The sequence below is a fragment of the Osmerus eperlanus genome, chromosome 13 (assembly GCF_963692335.1).
Source record: "Osmerus eperlanus chromosome 13, fOsmEpe2.1, whole genome shotgun sequence".
Taxonomy (NCBI): Eukaryota; Metazoa; Chordata; class Actinopteri; order Osmeriformes; family Osmeridae; genus Osmerus; species Osmerus eperlanus.
This window is the reverse complement of record NC_085030.1, coordinates 248194-270747: the sequence shown is the minus strand read 5'-3', so window position 1 is coordinate 270747 and position 22554 is coordinate 248194. Positions and strand designations below refer to the sequence as shown.

General features: G+C 47.9%; 2 protein-coding genes, 1 long non-coding RNA gene and 1 other non-coding gene across 6 annotated transcripts in view; all 4 read left to right on the top strand.

Moving 5' to 3' along the window:
* Positions 1 to 938: 938 nt before the first annotated feature.
* LOC134032774 (uncharacterized) lies at positions 939 to 4217 on the top strand. 2 transcript variants are annotated; one of them, XR_009932053.1, is made up of 5 exons: positions 939 to 1373; positions 1785 to 1843; positions 2151 to 2202; positions 2284 to 2450; positions 2744 to 4217. It is a non-coding gene; the product is annotated as an uncharacterized LOC134032774 (long non-coding RNA). The 2 variants fall into 2 exon arrangements; XR_009932052.1 differs by having other exon boundaries at positions 2386 to 2450; positions 2744 to 4213.
* Positions 1872 to 2072, top strand: LOC134033107 (small nucleolar RNA SNORA74). The gene has a single exon (XR_009932094.1). It is a non-coding gene; the product is annotated as a small nucleolar RNA SNORA74 (small nucleolar RNA).
* A 207-nt stretch (positions 4218 to 4424) lies between the features above and the next one.
* fgfrl1b (fibroblast growth factor receptor like 1b) lies at positions 4425 to 19293 on the top strand. 2 transcript variants are annotated; one of them, XM_062476962.1, is made up of 7 exons: positions 4425 to 4660; positions 4783 to 4874; positions 11410 to 11682; positions 16341 to 16436; positions 16705 to 16983; positions 17266 to 17619; positions 17708 to 19293. In XM_062476962.1, exons 2-7 carry the CDS (start codon positions 4802 to 4804, stop codon positions 18097 to 18099), a joined length of 1467 nt encoding a protein of 488 aa, XP_062332946.1. In that variant the 5' UTR covers positions 4425 to 4660; positions 4783 to 4801; the 3' UTR covers positions 18100 to 19293. The 2 variants fall into 2 exon arrangements, with proteins under 2 accessions (XP_062332946.1, XP_062332947.1); XM_062476963.1 differs by lacking the exon at positions 11410 to 11682.
* An 814-nt stretch (positions 19294 to 20107) lies between these two features.
* fbxo38 (F-box protein 38) overlaps positions 20108 to 22554 on the top strand; it is a 9854-nt gene continuing 7407 nt past the window's right edge. Inside the window, exons 1-4 of the mRNA XM_062476891.1 lie at positions 20108 to 20570; positions 21604 to 21865; positions 22077 to 22210; positions 22382 to 22549. Coding sequence (XP_062332875.1) covers positions 21735 to 21865; positions 22077 to 22210; positions 22382 to 22549 — 433 coding nt within the window. The 5' untranslated portion in view covers positions 20108 to 20570; positions 21604 to 21734. The remainder of the gene's footprint in view (positions 20571 to 21603; positions 21866 to 22076; positions 22211 to 22381; positions 22550 to 22554) is intronic.

The window sequence follows — 22554 nt, the reverse complement described above, 5'->3', positions numbered from 1 at the left end:
AGCTTATCCAGCTACACTTACCTTAGCCTGCTCTGGAGCAGGTTAGTGCTAATTGATGTTACTATGGTGATTTATCGAAAGTTGCTTCCACGAACAAAAAAGAGGGGCGTTTTTTATCTTAGCCTGAAAATTAGCTCGCTAAACCGCTTAGCGAGCTACGACGAATACCCCCCTCTCGTACCTTATTGCTTAATCAAAAAAGGTCGATAGTATACCGTGCGTTGTGCTGAAACAGCTATTATGTCTACATTAGAACATGCTTATTGCTTAATTATAATACGGGTGGATGAAATCAAGCATTCTGATTGGTTGAGAGGGAGTTCCGGGGTGTGCATTATTGAGCGATAAAGTACTGTGCTCCTTTTTACATTTACCTTAAAAGGGAAGCGTTCCATATTAGTGCGCACTCAAAAAGTAACTGTACACCTGTTTACAATTAAGCTGAGGAGCGTTCCGTATTGGTGCGTTATCAAAATAACGGTTAGGTTGTGCGCGGCCGTTATTCATTTCAAGCTTGACAGTAATCACATCAACAACATGTTTCGTGTTAACTTCGATCTTTTGGGGGGGATGACTTTTGATCAATGGTTAGCCATAGAGGATGATTCAGGTGGGCGTCATGCTCTTATAGACATTAAACATTCCCTAAACAGACCCTAAACATTCTAAATCCTTCAAATGTAGGCACTGGGTATAGGCTATACTATAGTTACGAGTTACTCGATAGAATAAGGGCAAACAGTGTTTCTTTCGTTGCGCAACATTTCAAAGACCTCAATTTCTTTACGTACGACCATAGATATATATAAACACAACATAGATATATATAAACACTAGATGTCTTACGGCGGAGTCTAGAACGTCCGCACATGGCGGCCATCTTGCTACAGTCAACGTCAGAGATGTCGTTATGCCGCATACTTCTATTTAATAAAAAAATAACATAATTATTCATAAGTATGCAGTGGCATACCGACATCTCTGACGTTGATAACAAACCAAACCGTTTCAAAATCGGTTGAAAATTGAGCAAGTTATGGTCATTTAAAAAGTACATGTAGCATCAACACAATGTTATGGGTGAGCGAGTTGACTGTAGCAAGATGGCCGCCATGTGCGGACGTTCGACTCCGTTGTCCGGCAACGCGGACGAGACATCTAGTGTTTATATATATCTATGCGTACGACGCTGTGACGCCAGTGACGTCATGGGGAAGGACGCGTCTGTGAGCATCTATCCCATCAGTCATAGCGGCAATCGGCTATAAAAACGTGCGCGAGGCGTTTACAACTTCTCAATCTGCTGATAACCAGGAGTGAGAAGACACGACAATGTTGAATTATATTATAATATTCAAATCGGCGACACATAAGTGAGTGACTAAAATAATGCGATACATTCTGTATTAACGTTTCCCAAATGAAAGCTTGTGTATGCTAGCAATAACCATGGATCCTTATTGCGTCTTGCTAACAAACTACAGTAGCTAGCTAGTGTGGTTATGGTGGTCACCTTACAAAGGCAATACAGTATCACAATGTAACAGGTAGTTTTTAAGGAATAACTAGCTGGTAGTGGGTCAATTTAAATGTTAAGATTCGCCTTTTGGTGGTTCTAATGTATTCTGGACGGTTTACTAAATCAGACGAGTTGAGCCTGCCTGAATCAAGTTCCTCGTGCGACGTTTTGCACGTGGTCCAACTCAACCATGTCTGGATGTAGCTAGCTATCACGCTTTATCTTGTTGCTAACAATATTGCTGAATTTGATTCCGTTTGTCTAGGTCTTACCTTTGTACGGAGCCAGACATTGAAGAGCATATTGGAACATGACACATTTAAGGTAACTTCTCAGACAGGCTAGTTTACCTCCCAGCGGTCAGTCAGCTGTCTTGGCCTTCCGTGCCACGATCAGTGTTACATTGCTGGTAGATCATTGCCCCACCATCTGGCCTGGTCGGGTGGACACTGTTTTAGTGTCTGCTTGTGCTGGGCTGCGGCAGGGCTGTGCCCCTCTGAGAGTGGACTGTCCCTCTGTACATGGGGGCCGTCCTGGTTTGGGGTCCGACACCAAAACATGGGTCTTGTATGAGTATCCCTGATGTGTTTTTGTTGAGTCAGTGGTTTTAATGGTCCATTTTTTTCCCCAGGTGAACTTGTGAATTACAATGGCTGTTTTAAGATGTCAACCATACCTTAAGGGTAAGAAACTTTTGTACTTGCAAATTTACGGTCAATGAAATGACGTGTGTGCAGTGATGATACTATCAACACATCATTCAGATTTTATGATGATGACACATCGGAACCCTGAGCACAGTACCTTCCTAATCAAATGGGGTGTATTTTCTTGACTCGACTCATCCTGTGTGCTCCATCGTGCAGGAACTGTAGACCCACAGCATACGGTGTCTGGATGAGCTGAGGCTCTGCTTCAGTACAACTCCAAGGTATAATTATAATAATCCTAAAATGTATTTCTGTTCAATTATCCTAAAGTGGTCGGTGGAATGGAGTATTATAAGTACGACCTTTGAACCCAAGTGTGTACTCTCATGGCGGAGGCCTTCTTCCCTCGCTGTGAATTCAAAAGCCTTGGCAGAGAGACTGCAGGACTTTGGCACAGGTTAAAGTAGGATCAATCTACAATAATCTGACTAGAAGACCTGAGACAAACCTTTTAGTCAGAAGTGCAACACTCCCTCTACCATGTCACTAGATTTACTTTTCTCTTTCCCCAAAGGCAATGCCAACTGGATGTAGGACGGGACACTCAGGCTGTTCAAGTCAGAAGACATGCGCTTCAACGTTTGAAGCTTTTACACTTTGACTTCATGTCGAGTTGAAGCAAAAGTACCCAATAATCGTCGAGCTGATTTGGTATGGCGAGATCTCATCAATTAAAGGCTACTGCATATTGAGCTGAAATGTCAGCCAGGTTCAAATTCACTTGGTGTGGTTATGCATTGTAACTTGTGAATTCTGCAATAAACAAGTTAACTGCAACAAGTTTATCTTTTTCCAGTGTTGCAATACAAAATGTCACTGGCTGCAATTTAGGTTCTGACTTGTAGTAATGTGTAAAAGGGAGGATCAAACCTGTCATGTCGATATGAAATTGTTACTCTTATACATAGGGGAACTGTTAATTTGTGTGGCTGTGCATATTGAATAGCATTTTTGGACTTTCACATCTGCTGCTAAAACAGCTGGGCTATGCATTCGAGTACGTTAATTCTACATGAGGCGAACATCAGCAAGGACCTCACCTGGTCTGCTCGCACGGACTAGTTGGTCAAAGTGGCCTGGAAACGCCTTGAAACTGAAAGTTTGTCATGGACTGTCATACTCACTAATTTTTACAGCTGCACTAGAGAGCATTGACTGGTTGCATCACAGTGTGGTATAGGAGCTGCACAGACAGGGACTGCAAGGCCTTATGTAGTGTTGTCCGGTCTGCTGAGTCCATTGGCAGGAAGCTCCCAGCCCTACTGGACACCTACCACACACGATGCCTCAGGAAAGCTGGCAGGATTCTAAGAGACTTGCCACCCATCCTTCAGTCTCTTTATCCCATTGCTTTCTGGCAGGCACTACCATAGCATTCAGCTTTGCACTAGCAGACAACAATAGTTTCTATCCAAGGGTCATCAGGCTTGTAAATGGACACCGACATGGACATCGATACATTTCTCACTGGTCACTTTACATTGATACATTTCTCACTAACCACTACACACTGTCACTTTCAGTTCATATTAACTTACCCCACTTGTCTTAGGTTAGTATAAGTCTTGGGTTAGTTAGGTCTATAAGGTTAGATATAGGTCATTGTGTATTAGAGGTCTAGTATATTGTATTATATATTGCATACTATTTTGTATATTTAGGTTTATTTAAATTCTATTGTAGCTTATATACGTGTCAGGTGGCTGAGCGGTTATGGAATCGGGCTAGTAATCAGAAGGTTGCCGGTTTGATTCCTGGCTGTGCAAAATGACGTGTCCTTGGGCAAGGCACTTCACCATACTTACCTTGGGGGAATGTACCTGTACTTACTGAAAGTCACTCTGGATAAGAGCGTCTGCTAAATGACAATGTAAATGCTGTAATGTATGTTCTTAGTACTTATATGTTATGTTATGCCAGGTTGCTTGCGTTGTCTTGTCCCAAGAATTTCAGTGCCTAGTCTGACCTTGTGGTCTGTGCACCTGACAATAAAAATCTTGAAACTTGAAACATGAATGAACCACAACAGTGTCTAATAAGGGTATCCGTAGACGGACTCTGACCACAAGGGGGCGCTATTATGCTGCACCTGCATATGATCACCGTCTCAGGCTGGTCCTGGATTGGCCAGAGGTTGCCAGCTGTGTCACAGTGAGCGCTGTGCCGCTGTTCCTTGTGGAGAGCCGAGAGATGCAGAACAGCACGGGAAGGATGAGGAGAGGCAAGAAGCCGCAGCACTTTTTTTTTTCAGAAAGGACTGATCCCTTAACCTTTTCACCATTTTTGACCCTGCACTATTAAATGTCGCACATTCGAACGTCAAATGTGTGAAGTATTCATATTCGGTTCATTGTGCAGTAAAGTAGATTTCAACGCCAGTAAATCTTTGTTTGGTATTAATTCACAACATTACTTTGGCTGGAGAAAAAATGTAAGTATCCAACTTATAGGCATGCATTGAATTCGGTCAGTTCGAAGAATTTAAATGTAATTTGGTAAATTTTATCAACTGTTTTGGGTAATATGAAGGACTGAATTCTCGTGTCTCGACAGACTTTCAACTTTGCGAAAGATGATCTGGATGGACGCGTGTGTGTCTCTGTGCGCTGTTCTGCTCACTCTGCTCTCGTCGTGTGAGGCTAAAGGTAAGAATAACTCCTCAAAAGTGGCCCCGAGAAAATTAAAGAAGTGGTATGCTGTCCATATGTGTAATTTGTCCAAACGAGTTTCCTCTGAGCCATATGCAGCTTATTATAGCCTATGTTTGAATTCAAGTATGCTAATAAAAATGAGCATGGATATAGATCAGCTGAATATTAATCGATACTTTTTTATGGACATTTTGAGCATCTTTTCAAGAAACGTCTAACCAATAATGAAAATGCATTTTTCACAACAAATTATTTATTCACTGCCGTTTCTGTTCTGTCAATGTTTCTGTTGGAGTAAACTCAGCTGAGGCACCGGCTACTCTCGCATGTTTAATCCTGAGGAATTTATCAAACAATTCAGTGAACTCCTTTTGGCTTCTGTCTTCACTCTGATGTGAAGTCAGAGCAAGCAGGGAGAGACACAATCCATGTAGTGGCAGAGTGTTTAATAGGAAACTGTGCTGAGGGGTGCCCTGCTGACTGACATACCACACATGGGGCTGGAAGACTTGTGACTGAGGCCAGGCCTGGAGGACTGGGGCTGAGGCCAGGGCTGGAGGACTGGGGCTGAGGCCAGGGCTGGAGACTGGGGCTGAGGCTCGAGCTGGGGCTGGGGCTGGACGGTTGAGTTAGTAGTTAGGGTAGTTACCCTCTAGTTAGGGTATAGAGGTTGGAGGACTGAGGCTGTATCTAGGGCAGGGGCTGGAGGTTCTGAGGCTTTAGCTAGGGTAGGGGCTGGATGTGAGGCTGTGGCTAGGGTAGGGGCTGGATGTGAGGCTGTGGCTAGGGTAGGGGCTGGATGTGAGGCTGTGGCTGGGGTATAGAGGCTGGAGGGCTGGGATCTACAAGCTTGGTAAGAACAGAGGTGTGTAAGTTAGCGTTTCAAGCAAAGTAGAAAGGTTGTGAAGTTAAATCAGAGGAAACCAAGACCTCTTCAGATCAGGTGGAGTCATACAGGAGGGGGAAAGGCCTGTCTTTCTGTCTTGTCTAGAGGGAGTGGTGTGTGCGGTCTGTGTGTGTGTTTGTATTGATTTGTCGTTGATGTATAATGTAGATTCTCTAGTATGGTAATTATTCCACAAACTTCCCCCTGAGTAAGAATGTGCAAATAGCTTCTAAATAGGATTATTAGTTAAATGTGCAGCCATGTGGACTAGTGTTGGTACCTGCAGTATACCTATGTGTGTGTTTGTGTGGGACCCAGACCTCAGGTACCCAGGAAGGCCACAGCAGCCTTTATGGGGCGTAGAGGTCGCACTGACCCTTGCGGTCATCAGCCTATTGTTCTCTCTGTTTACTCGACCATTAAGTGTGCTCATGCATTCTGTGTGTGTGGGTTGTGGGGGGGGTGGGGGGGTCTCCTGGACTCCTGCTTGGCATCATTAAGCAGCTAATGGTTGATAGTGGTGGACTGTGGTGGATAAGTGATGGATACAGTAAGTGGTAGACAACTGGTTAATACCTGACTGATAACAGCTTGATAGTGTATCTGGTGGTGCCGGCCAGCTACTTTGTGTGTGTCCCTCGAAGCCTGCTAGCTGTTCTGATGCAGAGTCGCTCAAGCTGTGTACCTGTGTGTGTTCCTCTGTGTGTGTGTAACCCACAGCTAGTCTAACAAGTACTCTAAAATCCTAATCTGGAAAACAGACCTATTATGGGATGCGAACCTGACGTTTGCTCTGGCAACAGTCTTTGTAGCCCATCAATCAGTGTTATCTCATCATATTCTTAGTCAGCATGCAAAGAGGCTGTTGCCAAACCCCTCAGACTCCCACTGCTCTCTCTCTCTCTCTCTCTCTCTCTCTCTCTCTCTCTCTCTCTCTCTCTCTCTCTCTCTCTCTCTCTCTCTCTCTCTCTCTCTCTCTCTCTCTCTCTCTCTCTCTCTCTCTCTCTCTCTCTCTCTCTCTCTCTCTCTCTCTCTCTCACCTCCATGCTCTTTAAACTCTGCTGGAAGAAGAAAAACCTCCTCATTATTGTTGTTTTGAAGTGGTTCCCAGCCGCGTGGCGGTCTCTGTAGCAGGGATGTGGGTTAGCATGGCGCTGTGTGTGTGTGAGCAGAGGAGAGGCAGCTGGAGATAAACAAGGCTAGCTAATGAGCCTGTTGTTTTGGTCTGGGCCTCAGCCCTGGGGTGCTTAAGAACCGGTGGTCTTTATAGAACCACAAGAGAAAGAGAATATTCTAGCCCTGGTCTAGGACATACCACACAGGAGAGAGAATGTTGTAGCCCTGGTCTACAAAAGGCAAACGGAACATAATTAACATTTCCAAACATTCTACCATACTCCAGTTTATGGTGTACACATGTGTTTATATGTGTGCATGTGTGTGTTTTTGTATTGGGCCCTATTCTTACCTGGGAGCGCAGTGTTTGCACAGGTGTGAGAGGGGCAGTACAAGAGTGAAAGAGAGGTTGGGAGATCCTGTCATCCCTCCATCCCTCTCTCCATTGTTCTCTCCATTCCTGTGGACTTAGCGTGCCGGGGCTGTGTGCTCACACAAGACCAGGCTGTATATCTGTGTATGTGTGCATGTGTGTGTGGGGGCGCATGTGTGTGCACGTGTGTGTGTGTGGAGCTGCTCCCCATGTCAGGTCTTTGTGCTACAGATGGGATTATAGGTTCTTTAACTACAGGGATTACAAGATCCTTTCTCCTCCCCTCCCTCCCCCTCACCCTGGTCTTTAGCCTGTCACACTGAGTCAGAGGTCTGAACACAGCCTGCGTGAGAGAGGGAGAGGACAGGACGGGGTGGAGGAGATGAGTGGGGTGGGGAGGTGAAGAAGGGGAGGATGGGATGGGGGGGAATGAGAGGAGTGAAGGAGAGTGCAGTCCTGAGGCATGGAATAAGGGAAGAAGAGGTGGAGGAGAGGAGGGTTGGAGCTAGTGGAGAGTAAGGAGAAGGTGGAGGAGAGGGAGGAGGAGGTGAGCGAGAGAGGAGGAGGTGGAGGAGAGGTATAGGGGAGAGAGGAGGAGGTGGAGGAGAGGTATAGGGGAGAGAGGAGGAGGTGGAGGAGAGGAGTGGTGTAGAGGGAGGAGGAGAGGGAGGAGGAACAGAGGGACATATGAGGGTGGAGGTGGCTAGTTGAGTCCTGTGGTTTTCACAGAACAGCAGCATTCATGATGGGTAGACCCTGGTGGCACAGCTGGAGAAGGGAAGGAAGGATGGAAGGATGGGAGGGCCTCCTGATCTTTATCTCTCCTCTGCTCTCCCAGAGGAGGACCAGGTATTGTCTATCTTTGGAAGATTCATAGAGGGGTGCAGGGGCGTAGCCAGGACATTATTTCTGGGGGGGCCAGCTCTGGCCAGTCTTTTATTTGGGGTGGCACTTGATTGTCAAAAACTATTTTAAAACTCACACACTGCATCACTCAGAGCAGCACTTTTCTAACGGTATCCAGTGGTTAGCTGCTAGTCTCCATTGAAGTACTGTGAGAATGCAGGTACGTTGGTTTGTGTCTTGCGCTGTTGATGGGGGCGTGACCCAACATGTTGCGAATATGGGGCTTGTAGCATAAGTGACAAATGCCAATATAAGACGACTTTATAAAAAAAATACGAATGCATTTATTTCAGCTTTATACCGTTTCTGTCCAGGAAGGTTTAAAAAAAAAAAGGCAGGGTGGCCATTCTCTGACCAATGGTGCCCCCCCCTGGCCACCACGTGGCTACGCCCCTGGAGGGGTGAGTTCTGCTGCATAGTGCATAGGAGAGAGGTCAAGACATGGTTCACCTACTGCTGAGTGGAGAAGCTGCCACACACACACACATATCCACTCACCTACACACACACACACACACACATATTTACTGGGGTGAATCAGAGGTAAACAGGGGCTGTAAACCTAGCTATGTTTGCCAGGGCCTCATATCTTCTTTATATCACACACACACTCAAAACACACCCACACACAGGTTCTAATCTTGGCCGTGATAAGGAGCTGAATTCCTGTGCCTGGTGTGTTTGGTCTGATGCTCCTATCTCTCTAGACAAACATGCTGCTACAATAGAACTGTTCTGCCTCAGCCCTCTCCCTGTCAGGACCAGGATAGGACCAGCTCAGGGCCAGTAGATCTCCTCCTCTCAGGACCAGGATAGGACCAGCTCAGGGCCAGTAGATCTCCTCCTCTCAGGACCAGGATAGGACCAGCTCAGGGCCAATAGATCTCTCCTCTGTCAGGACCAGGATTGGACCAGTTCAAGGCTGGTAGATCTCTTAGCCTTGTTCCCCTCTTCTCACACAGACTCTTTTGGTTCATTGATAAGAATCTCTCGTTCTTACTTTCTCTTTATCAACATCTCTCTATACCATATACAACTGAAAAAAGACCACTGCACATTTTCTTTCCTTTTTTCAAAAGTTGAGAAGGACAATTTTATTTTCAGAAGGGTAAAATTCTTATTCTTCTCTTATTTTTTCCCAGAGCTGTATATAATGTACACATACTATACTTTTTTTTCTTTTTCATCGTCTATATCTCTATATAGATACTGTATATATACTATATACAGTATATATATATATATATTATGATCTTTAAATTTTTCTTACACACATGTATATGCCACTTCCTGTGCTGTTAAAAGTTGAAGCTGTGTTGTGGTGTGCTGTTTGAAGCTCTTTGTTCCTCTGCCGGATTCTAGGCCACCATCTCAAACCCCCACACACTCACACACACACACACACCCACTCAAATGCAGATGTCTGTAGCATTGAGATTGAAATTAATATCAGACTTGCCTGTCTTTTCATTTGTCTTTTAGTTGGTAACTTTTATCTAGCTTGGTTAAAGCACAAATACACAAACACACATTCACTCACACACACACACACACACACGCACGCACAAACACACACATTCACACAGATGATGTATAAAGGGAGTAGCAGCTCACTCCTGTCAACTCTACACACTCTTGCCTGTTACTTTAGAGCATTTGTCTGTTATGTGTCTCAGAACAGTGTGTGTGTGTGTGTGTGTGTGTGCGTGCTTGTGTGTGTGTATGTGCGTGCTTGGGTGTGTTTGCGTGTGTGCGTGTGTCAGTTCAGATTGGGGGGTTCTCTGGCTGGCGCCTCATCTGCCAACAGATCCAGTCAGGCCTACCTACTGGTGGTGGACCCAACCCTCCTCAACCCCCCTCCCTTCACCCCCCCACCCCCCCTTCCCCTCCCTGTCGGCACCCTCATACCCGTGACCCTTGTCCCCCCCTCACTCCCCTCTCCAAGCCACTTTAAATCTTCTGCCGTCACAACCAGACACCTCTGTGACAGAAGGAACCTCTCTCCTCTCCTATTCCGGAGGACCAGGTCTCCTCTGTCTACCTGGAATTCTATTCATGGAGCAGTAAAATGTCTGGCTGGTCCTCACTTGGAGCACAGAGCCATCTCAGTCTAACTCTGAGGAATGTTCTGTAACTGTACGCCTGCACCGAAAACAAGCTCCACTTCTCTGCTCCACTTTACTCTCTCTTTCTCTATCTCTCTCCCTCCTTTGGCACTTTCCTGGAAGTCTACCAGATGCTCCAGGTGAAAACAGTTCTTTGACTTACACACTTACACACACAAACCTTTAGCCAGGCAGAGAAACAGACATTTTAGGTTGAGTTTAGTGTTTCTGTTTCCATAAAGTTGGCTGTTCTCCCACCTGTTGCTGTTAACGCCACAGGATGTGACAGTACCAGGCATGAATGAGGGGTGCTGTCCAACACACACACACTCCCAGACACACACACTTGCACTGTATCCACTCACACAGGCATGCACACGCATAAACTCATACATACGCACACACCATACTCACAGACATGAGCACACACACTCTCACACACACACACACACACACACACCAGCGGTGCGCAGGGCCAGAGGAAGTGGAAAGCAGCTCTCGTGGGAGCTCGACTGCTGAGCGGACAGGATGAAAAGAACTCTGTGTACGCAATGAGCAGGCAGAAAAAAAACCCTGACAGGAATAACAAGACATTCCCCTCGAATAACTGAGCACAACCCCCTTGGTCTCCATCTCAATCTGCCTCCCTCCCTCTCTTCCTCACTCTCCATCTCTCTCCCCCCACCCCCCTTCCCCCTCCTCTATCACTATGTCATTCTGCGCTCTTCTCCAATTGGTGGAACCTCTCTTGTGAGGACCCCCCCCCCACCCCAAGTTCTGTGTCGCTCCTTGTTGCATGACAATCATTTTAAGACAGTTACAGCTAACCAACAACAGCAACAAGTCTCTCAATAAGAGTCATTGTGATCCTGGAAGAAACTAACATCAGGTCCAGCCAAACATTCCTAAGTACCGTTGTACTCCCGGAACAAGTGCGTCTTGAGCCTTTTCTTGAAGGTGGGGAGACAGTCAGTGTCTCTGATGGAGGTGGGGAGTTGATTCCACCATTGGGTGGCCAGACAGGAGAAGAGCTTGTGTTGGGACCGGGCGCTCTATCTAATATAATGTTTCCCTCATCTGTCTGTCTGTCTGTTTCTTTCTCTGTGTGTGTATATCTCTGTGCTTGTGTGTTTGTGTGTCCAGGCCCACCCTGGGTGAGCCGGCCGGTGGAGGAGCGTCAGACGGCCTGGGTGGGCCGCAGCGTCCGGCTGGCGTGTCCCGTGGAGGGAGACCCCCCGCCCCTGGTGCTTTGGGTGAAGGACGGCCGCAACGTGAACCCTGGCTGGAGCCGCTACCGTGTGCTGGAGCGGGGGCTGAGGATCCGGGAGGTGGAGGAGGGGGACGCTGGCAGCTTCGTCTGCAGGGTCACCAACGGGTTTGGCAGCGTGGCTGTTAACTACACGCTCGTCGTCCTAGGTGGGAATCTGCTGAACACACACGGTTAGACACACATGCGCACGCAAAGGCGAACACACTCGTTGTAGGTGACGATCTGTACACACACACAAAAACACTCGTCATTGTGGGAGGGGATCTGCACCACACGGGCACACACACAAAGACGAACACAAGTTCGTAAACATACCCTCTCCACATAAACATACAAAGACCCGCACAAACATACACGCCTCATGCACACGCAAAAACGGTCACACAAACACGGCAACATTATAGGAACATGGTTTCATTCAGCCAGCCTACAGTGAGCGGGTTCAGCCGTTGTGGAAGTGTAACATTGGAGCCGTAGCGACGACTGTTGCTGACTTGTTGGTACTGAGAGGACACTGCAGAGGTTACACACACCCTGAGAACAAAGGGCTGCTTCTTTACCTGCTGACACACACACACACCACGCATGTTTATCAGGGCTGTAACACTATACACTGTTACTTACTTTACACGCACAGCAGGGCAGATGCCCACACTTGTACACAGACCAAAACACACACACACACACTTACAAAATATCTTCATTTGTGTGAAGAAGGGGAGCAAATTTTTTTTTTGTTTGGTGATGGAGGGCCGCTGTGGAGTTTGAGGGGGGGTTGGGAGGAAGGGAGGGAGGGTGGGGTTATTATGTTGAGGTGAGGTAACGGGGTAAGGGGGGGGGTTATGAGGTTGTTGTTCCTGGTCGATGGGGGCAGCAGGGCACCAGGGGGGAGGCTCTGAGTGGGGGGGGTACTTTATTGGTGACTGAAGAGACTAAACTGTGGAAAGGAGTGTGTGTGTGTTATTGTGCGTGTGTGTGTGTGTGTCAGGGGTAGTGAGGATTGAGAGCAGCCGGCAGTCTTCCTGTTAGGTCCCAGAGAGGATTGTGGGACAGTTGAGTTACAACGCCTGCCTTGGTCTGGTCCCTGTAGAACTGACCTGCTGACCGCTCACTGGGTCATTAACTCTTCATGTGTGTGTGTGTGCATGTGTGTTACATGAATGGTATTGCGCGTGTCACTATGTGCTGTAATGTGTGGGTTTGTTTGTATGTGTGTGTGTGTGTGTGTGAGCTTGTGTGTGTGTGTGTGTCTGTGTATGTCTGTGTGTGTGTACGTGTTTGTCTATGTGTGTATGTCTATGTGTGTATGTCTGTGTGTGTGTGTGTGTGTGTGAGGCCAGGGGAACTCCAGCCAGGCTGTGGTGTTCTCCAGCATCCAGGGAGGTAGTGCACCAGGAGACATGTGATCTCTCCTGACAGACCTAAACCTGGCACAGCCTGCCTCACAACATGCATGGGCACAGAGGAGGAGGGAGGAGAAGGAGAGAGGTGGAGGGGAGAGGAGGGGAGAGGTGGTTGGGAAGAGGAGGAGAGAGGAGGAGGGGAGAGGTGAACCTCAAGTTTCTGGTTGAATGTGTGTGTGTGTGTGTGACTGCGTGTCGTGGTGTAACAGGAGCTGCTGTGATGTAGCTAGCAGCATGTCTGTCCCTGCTCTCTGTCTTCTACCCCAGACCCCTCCACGCTCAGGTGCTCTCACCTGACAGGCAGGCCTGACGACGTCACACAAATATGAAACCTGCTTACACAAACACACACACACACATCTCCCTGCTGATAGGAGATCCTTTGTGTACTCAAGCTCTCATCAGCCGTGCCACACAGCTAGACAGACATCATGACATCATGTCAAATTGCGTGTAATCGTTTCTGATGGTGAGCGAGGAAGTGAGGTTGTGGGGATCTCCAAGTCTGTTCCTGGAGAGCTACAGTGCAGTCCTGTATACGTTTCCCACCCTAAACCTAACCCTATTCTGATTAATCTTAAAAACAAAGTAGGTAATGGAACCAGGTGCTCGGTTAGGGATGAAACTAGACTGTCCTGCTTGTTTACTGCTGCTGTCTGCTGCTGTGAGGAGACTTGAGTAAATGTTGACTGAGTCCCACCTCACACACCCTGCGCCTGTAGTATTATCAGCTACTGTACCTCCGCACTGACCTGTCTGCTGGCCTGTCTGCGTCTGCCAGTAGGTGTCTGTCGGTTTGTTTGTCTGTTGGTCTATTTGTCTGTATGTCTGTCTGGGGAAAACGTTGGATTTACTTGAAACATGGTCAAGTTGTTCCACGCATTTGTGTTTGGTAATGAATTGAAAATACAGGTGAATCCAACATTACATTTTTTCCAATGTGTGTCTCTGTATGACTGTGTGTCTCTGTCATCTGAAGTGTCTGTCTATCTCTATGCCTGTCTGTCTGTCTTTCTGTCTGTCCCACCCACAGTCCTGGTCTCAGTTGTCCCTCTGGTCCCTGTGGTGGAGGAGACTGTGGCTTTTGGTCAGACAGCAGTCTGCTCTGGTCTGTCCTCACAGAGGGCCTTCTGGTGCAGGAGGTTTTATGACGGGCCTGGTAGTGCAGCTCCACCTCTGGGACCCTTTGTTCTTTGTTTGCAGGCAGAGGTACATGTGTTGCAGTTTAGCCCATGTCTCCCTCACCTAAATGGATAATTGTATCAAAATTACCCTGGCAGACCAGCTCCAGACCGCTCAGAGTGTCTAGGGGGGGTCTGTGTGTGTGTGTAGATGTGAGACAGGTTTTGGCGAGCGTGTGTGTGTGCGCGTGAGTGTGTCGTCAGGCTAGAGGGGAGTGCTGTGACCACAGTAGGGTATTTCAGAAGTGCAGGCGTGTTCCGGGTTGGTCCATTCAAGGGGAGAAGGGGGTTATTTTCCATCAAGTCACAACCCCAGTGTTAATGAATGACTGCAGGACCCCCACACACACACACACACACACCACTCCCTCTTCATTAGTTTCCTGCTAAGATGACTGCAGTAGTGACATGGAGACCCAAACCAAGACCAGACCCCTGTCTGTCTGTAGTCTGGCTGTCTGGCTGTCGGAAAGAGTCAAAGTGAGTACCTTAAGTTCCTGGTTAGTGAAGAGGAACTGTTCACAGCCTACCAGCTACCAGGGAGGGGTTAACGTGAGGTCACTTCCTGCGGCGTGGCGGTGGTTAGCAAAAAGAACAGCGGTGAGACTAATTAGGCAGTCTTTAATTAGCTCCCTCCCTGCCTGACTACCATGGTTTCACAAAGCCCTTTCAGGCAGACACACACATTTCCTTGCTACTGTAATGGATTTAAGTATGAAACCAATGCCAGTCAGTGTAGATTGTGTGTTTGTCTTTTAAGGTGAAAGTTCATTGAACATTGAAAATTCAGTAGTACTGTACACCTTCTCTCCACAAGTTAGCTTTTTTAGATCAAAGTCAAAAATACCTCTCTCTCTTCCTTTTTTGATGTTTTTTTACTTCAGTCATTGCTGTGGGGGTCACTGAAACCTGGTCTTTTTCCCAAAAAGGTCTTCATTCACCCACACACCCACTCTCTCTCTCTCTTTCACACACACACACTCTCAGGACCATGTATGTGTGTGTTCCAGGTATGAATGGAGAATGAAGCTGTTTGATCACAGCTCCTTTTAAGTTCCTCCTCAGAAGGAAAAACTAACATGTGGCCTTATAAACACAGGCTAGCCCGGTCTCCCCAGGACCAGACCCGCCGTCTCCACTCCTGTGCCCCTCTGCATGTGTGTATGTGTGTGTGTGTGAAGATGAGGAAAAGTCTCCAATCCACCATATTAAAACTCTGCTAGCATCACTTTTTCTCTCCTTACTTTCACACACACACACACACACACACACACACACACACACACACACACACACACACACACACACAGACAGCTCTGGCTGAGTGTGTTTTCCTTCCTTCATCACATCCTGTGCTGGCAGTGACAGCTGCGTAGAGTTTGTGTTTGGACTGGCCAACGTTTCTCATCTGTTCATTAGACCGTCTACGGTTCAACTCTCTCTGGCCTCCGACCTGCTCTCAGTCCTGTCCAACACCCCAAGCATCCCTGCCATGGAGAGAGACTGTGTGTGTGCCCAGTCAGCAGGGCTAGAACAGGTACTCTATACATTCCTGTGGGTGGTTCCAGAGAGGCGTGTCTAGCAGCCCCCCCCTCTCACCCCCCATTGGCCAGTGAAGTAGAGCTGAGGGTTGTTAATTGGCTTCCTGGTCAGGGTTAAGTCAACAGGCCTTCCTGGTGGAGGCAGCAGGGGAACCTGGGATAGGCAACAATGCTGCTCTGTTAGCATAGCCTGCCTCACCCCTGTCTCACCCCTGCCTCCAGTCTCTCACCCCTGCGTCCCTGCCTGCAGTCCCTCACTCCTGCCTTACTGCCTCAAGTCCCTCACTCCTGCCTCACTGCCTCAAGTCCCTCACTCCTGCCTCCCCCGCCTCCAGCCCCTCACTACTACCTCACCAATGTGTTGATCACCTTCACCCCCCCTGCCTCAGTCAACCTTACTCTTCTCCTCCCTAACGCCCTCCTCTGCCCTCCTGCCTGCCCCATCCTAATTCTGTCTCCACTTCCGTGCCTCTGCCTCTGACGGCTGCTAGGAGAACAGGCCACCTTCTCTATAACTGACAGACACAGAGGAGGTTACACACAGTTCTTCAACACTCTGCCATTCTTTGTCTGTTAGCCCTGCTGGAGGCCACAGCTACATCAACATGTCAAGACTCCAGCATAGATCCCTCAACACACACGTGTTTTTACAATTCCTGTGTGTGTGTGTGTGTTTCAGATGATACAGTAGTGGTGAGCCAGACCAGTGTTCCTTCTGTGGCAGCAGAACCCAGTGCTGAACTGATCCAGCCAGACCCTACTGGAGAACCTTGGGGTGAGACAACACACACACTAACACACACACTCACACCCACACACACAAATTCTCACACACTAACACACACACTCACACACACACATACACACAAATTCTCACACACTCACACCCTTCTGGTGTACCCTGGGCCAGGAGAAGAGTCTGGGGCTGCTCTCAGGGGGTTTGTCATCCAGATTTCAATATTCTCATGCCATACACCTGACCTCAGTGACCTAATCCCTGTGACATCATCATTGTGTGCCCACCTCCCTCTTCCCTCTCCTAGTCAAGCCCAGATTCAGCCAGCCGACCAAAATGCGTCGCCGTGTCCTCTACAAGCCTGTGGGTAGCTCTGTGCGTCTGAAGTGCCAGGCCACAGGGAGCCCCCCTCCCTCCATCACCTGGTGGAAGGACCAGACACCCCTACCCCCCCCTCGCAGGGATGCCCGCCCCCAGTGGACCCTCACCCTGAAGAACCTGCAGCCAGGGGACGGCGGCAGGTACACCTGCCAGGTGACCAACCCTGCCGGCCACATCAACGCCACATACAAGCTGGATGTCATAGGTATGGGAATGGGGATCAGGTTGGGGGGAACGTGTGGAGAGTAGTTATATACACACCAACTAATGAAAGGATGGTTAGATGTGTAATGATGGTGACGTGGTCGTTATTGTGGGGTCGTAATTGTAGCTCAGATCTTCTCTCTCTTGGTCTCTTATCTTTCTTTTTTGTCTCTCCTGGTCTCTGTCTCTTTTATCTCTCTCTCTTGGTCTCTCTCTCGTTCTCTGTCTCTCTTGGACTTGGGTTTTTAAAAATCTTCCTTCCTTCTTTCTCTCTATCCCTCAGAGCGTTCCCACTGCAAGCCGGTGTTAACGGGGACCCACCCGGTCAACACCACCGTGGAGTTTGGCGGCACCGCCTCCTTCCAGTGCCGGGTCCACAGCGATGTCAAGCCCGTGGTCCAGTGGCTGAAGAGGGTGGACATGGGGGCGGAGGAGCGCTACAACTCCACCCTGGAGGTCGGAGGTCAGCACTTTGTGGTCCTGCCCACGGGTGAGGTGTGGTCTCGGCCCGACGGCTCCTACCTCAACAAGTTGGCCATCGTCAAGGCAACGGAAGAGGACGCAGGGATGTATATTTGTCTGGGCGCCAACACCATGGGTTACAGCTTTCGTAGCGCCTACCTCACCGTGCTGCCGGGTAGGAGTGAGCGTGTGTGTTTGCCTGCATCCATGTATGTGTTCTCTACCCTCACGTGACCTCTCTTTTCTTGTGTGTGTGTGTTCAGATCCCCAGGTGGAGAACACAGTCACCCCGCCCCACCTGAGCTCCGGCCTGCCCTGGCCTCTCATCGTCGGCATCCCGGCTGCTGCCCTCCTCATGATGGGCACCATCGTCCTCTGGCTGTGCCACAGCCGCCGGCGCCACAGCCGCCGGCGCCACGCAGCACTGCCCCCCCGTGCCCTTGCACACCGAGACCACCACCTACCCCCTTCAGACAAGGATCCCCCCACCCCCGACTGCCCCCCTCACAGACTCCTGGGCCTGAGCCCGGCCGCCCTAAGCGCCACCCCCAAGGTCTGCTCTAAGGTGTACACGGACATGCACACACACACGCACACACACTCCCACGCACACATGGAAGGCAAGGTTCACCAGCACTTCCACTACCAGTGCTAATCGCGGACCAGTGAGCGCATACAGACAAACACACACACACACACTTACATACACACACACACTCCACCCTTGTGGTCTTGTCCCTAAGCCACTGCTGCTACTCACACCCATCAATGGACTACAAGCAAGGGACGATGAGCCACACAGATGGAACCCCAAAGATATGAACTACATCCTCCATGGTGCATTTGCTGAATAACAGCAACCTTCCTGCTGTACACTTCCTGCTTCCAGTCAGATTTAGGAATTTAATTCCAATTTACGTTTCAATTAATGTAAATTCCACACCCTAATATGGACTGGAGCTGACCCAGTGCTGGAATGTGCAACCACGTTAGCCTCCACGAAACAAAATTGTACATAAGTGAGTTAGCCTCTGTGTGTTCAAAATGTCAACTGTGACCAATAAACCAAGGTGTACTCGCCAGAATGTTTAAGTGTTAAGTGTAGCTAGCTTTTGACTGTTAGCTGCTACGCTAGCTGTGGTGTTGTCTGTAAGAGGATGTTACGGTGTGAGACTCCAAGAGTAGAGCACAACTCATCAGGGAAAATGGATGGATAGACAAATGGATAATAATGTTAAAAAGGGCTTTTTCTATTTTTGTATTCAGCTATTGTATAATATTAACAATGATATGTATCCAACTGTGCCTGAGAACTACAGTATTACCATGTTACTCACTGTGTGTGTGTGTGTGTCAGAACTGCAGAGGTCTCTCTTGGCACTGGGTGGCTGTATTATTCAAATTTCTTGTCAGGTATATTTTTATATAAATCTAGAAAGGACGTGCATTTTATTCATTGTCATTTTTATAGCTCACCAAAAAAGATATTTTAGTGATCTGTAGATGTGTCTGAAAACAAGCAACGGAGCAATAAGGAACAGAAATATTAATTGTATTGGTAACATCTGGCCTGGTTGTGTATGCAGATCACCCTTCTGGCCAGTTCTCAAACTCAGTATTTTTTTCCTTCTTGGAAAGCATAGCAAACATTTCAATGAATCTTTTAGCCAGTCCTCCAGGAACAGGAGTGTTTTATACATGGTCTAAACCAGGTATGGAACCCTAGTTTTCAGCCACACCAACAGTCCCCCCTAATCCTTCTCCTCTGTGAAAGCTTTCATGCTGTAGACCCCCTCTGGTTCTCCTGGCTGTACAGTCATATTTTTGCAATAAAACATCCATTATTGTTCTCTGACTCAATGTGTTTGCCATAAATGTATTTCAATGAAGGAAAAAGTGGGAAAATGTTGTTTCTGCAGTGAGCTAGAGTCAGAGAGGGCAGTGTGGTCTGGCTTGGTGTGTGTGTGTGTGTGTGTGTGTGTCTGTGTGTGTGTGTGTGCTCGGGCCTTTCCCTGGGTAGGCCTCAGAGCTCTGTTAGTCTAAGGGCATGAGGAATGCTCTGGGAAAATCAAGCTGTTCTCTCAGCAGCAGGCAGATAAATATTCCCAATAGGATTTGATGGTTATTAATTAGGGGCAGAGTTCCACCGGCCCTGGTCCCAGAAAACACCTTGGCTTCCTCTGAGGTCCCCAGGTGGTTGTAACTGCAAATCACCACTGGCAATGGCATGATTTAAAAGGTGAAAGTTGAAGGCTGGATATTTGTCAATGACACCAAATATGGAAATGTTGTAGCCTACTTTCTGTCTTTTTTTCCTTGATTTTTTATTTTAATAAAATAAAAATAAACCGTTCTGTTTGCACACAGTCAATAAGCATTAACTGTATTTTAGGATATACATGGATGTTTTTAGGAATGTCTCTTGACTTCGTTGAGGAATGGACTTGTATGGCCATCTAGTGGCATTTTGGCTACATTGACTGTTCGACTGATTGTTTTACTTTTTAATTAGCGTTGGTAGGAAGGGTTTTTAGACATATCTTGTAATTACACGCTACAGTTCTAATTTTATGCATTTGTATATCCACACCACCTTATTGCCATTCTAGAACCATAGCCCTGCGGCCCTGCCCCCACCAACAAGGGAGAACGTGAGATAGCTAAGGGGCGGGCTTCCTCTTACTAGGATGACGGAATCACGTCGTTCTGAACATCAGAGAGCTTTAAAGTGCGAGTTCATCATCTTTCACATCTAAGTTGTTTATACCTCCCGCTGGAGAAAGAGACTTTCAGGTCTCAGTTCCTGGATCAGTTCTGGTTCAGAGAGCATCAACGATAAAGCGCATCAGACAGCCCGACGCTGCCACAGAAGGCGTTAGCTTGTAACTTCATTACTGTAGTGTCGGGTTGGGGAGCTAACAGCACTGCTACGTTAGCTAGCTAGCTCTAGCTGTTGACGGCAAGGCGTTCTGTAGCATACATACTTGCTCGCCTGCTACAAGATTTGACCGCTTGGACGTTATAAAGAAGAAAGTGAACTTCATTGTGTTCCAGCTCCTGCATTGGAGTTCTGGTGTAACGACTGTACTTCGCCCCTATCTTCATGAACTGTCAATAGCACAAAAGGTGATGTTGTTAACCTAGTACCTAAGGTGCATGTTGGTCCTAGCTTCCCTCTAGCTCGCTAACACGGTACGATGTGTTGTTTGCTAACCCTAACTACTAGCTAGCTAACTGGCTAGCAGTTAATATAAAGCTAACGTTAGCTCATGTTTGTGTTCGTGCCTGCATTCTCATTACTTTGCATGCACATATTTAATGTCTTTGTCTAAGCTGCTCGTTTGTTTCTGTCTAGTAGTGTGCTATTATAATGAGCCTAGGTGTCTGGCTTTAAATTATGGTAGCTGTAACAATCTGACCACCCAGTTGTAATGTCTAGGTCAGGGTTTCAAGGGACATAGCGTATCCATCTAGTAGCTGCATCATCATTAACCAAGCCATAGTAACAATACCATGCTAACATTAGCACTAGCTAGCTAGGTTGGCTAGCATGAGCTAGCGGGGTCTCTTTTATATGTATCGATAGTTATTATGCGCCACAGCAAACCGACATGTTGATGAGACATGACATGACAAGATGGTATTTGACTTGCTCATTAACTAGCGTCATATATATTTCAGTTCCATTTGAAAACATTTCCAAATATAAATACAGTAGGTAACTCAAGTATTGATGACATGCCACGCTGCTGTGCTATTATCGTCGTGTGTCACTATTGTGTCTGAAAGTTCCGAGATATGGTAAATGTCATCACTATCCACGTTAACTATATGGGAGTCAGGTGGCTGAGCGGTTAGGGAATTGGGCTAGTAATCATAAGGTTGCCAGTTCGATTCCCGGCTGTGCAAAATGACATTGTGTCCTTGGGCAAGGCACTTCACCCTACTTGCCTCGGGGGAATGTCCCTGTACTTACTGTAAGTCGCTCTGGATAAGAGCGTCTGCTAAATGACTAAATGTAAAATGTAACTACTGCTAGCTCTAAACCTAGTTGCCTATATCAAGAGTTACATCCCTTAATTTTGTCATCTCTTTCCTCTATCTTACCAGTGAGTGACTGTGCAAAAACTGAACCCATGTCTCTTTTCCATTCTCATAGGCTTGTTGGTACAAAGCGAGTGTGACTGCAGGTCAGGGTACATGCCTGAGTAGGGGCTGCTGGGCTGAGGGAGGCAGAGAGAGAGTAGCCTTCCCTGGGTGTGGGTGGACCTGCTGCCCCCTGCCCTGGCCATGATGGCCCCCCGGAGGAAGACCAGCAGGACCCAGTTGGCTGGGGGCGGCCAGGCAGACCCCCCCAGGCTGGAGGAGCCTAAAGACTACATCAATGAGCTGTCACACGAGGTCCTCTGCCACATATTCAGGTTGGTATTGGCTTTAGCCTTAGTGCTTGAGGCAATTAATGTGCCTCCCCCCCCCCCCCCCCCCCTCTCTGTTTTTCTTCATTACCCCTCCCTAACCATAAAGCTAGAAATCCATAGCTGTACCCTTATAACTATATATTTCCCATTATAAGTATTTATAACCCTACACCCCCCAATAGAGAGATCGATAACCCTATACCTTTTCATACAGGTACCTGCCCATGCAAGACATAATGTGCATGGAGTGCCTGTCCAGGAAGTTGAGGGAGGCGGTGACTCTCTACCTCAGGGTGGTCAAGGTGGTGGATCTGTGTGCCAGCCGCTGGTGGGAGTACATGCCCTCAGGTAGGCTCCTGGTTGTCACACTGCTAATGCCCTTTCTGCTGTGGCAGTTAACTACCATCCCTCAGCTAATGCCTAGTGTTGTTGCTCTCTGGTGGCCACTAGCTACGAGTGCTACCACTAGTACTCTTTAATGCTACATAGGCATGACTTGGTGTCTGCTGTGCATGTCAGGTTTCACAGACTCCAGCTTCCTGTTGCTACTGAAGAAGATGCCTGACCTGGAGCAGCTTTATGGGCTGCACCCTCGTTACCTGGAGCGCCGCAGGGTCAGAGGTTACGAGGCATTCAGTATTCCTGGCGTCCTTGAGGCCCTTCAGGCCTGTCCTAATCTGCTGGTGCGTCCT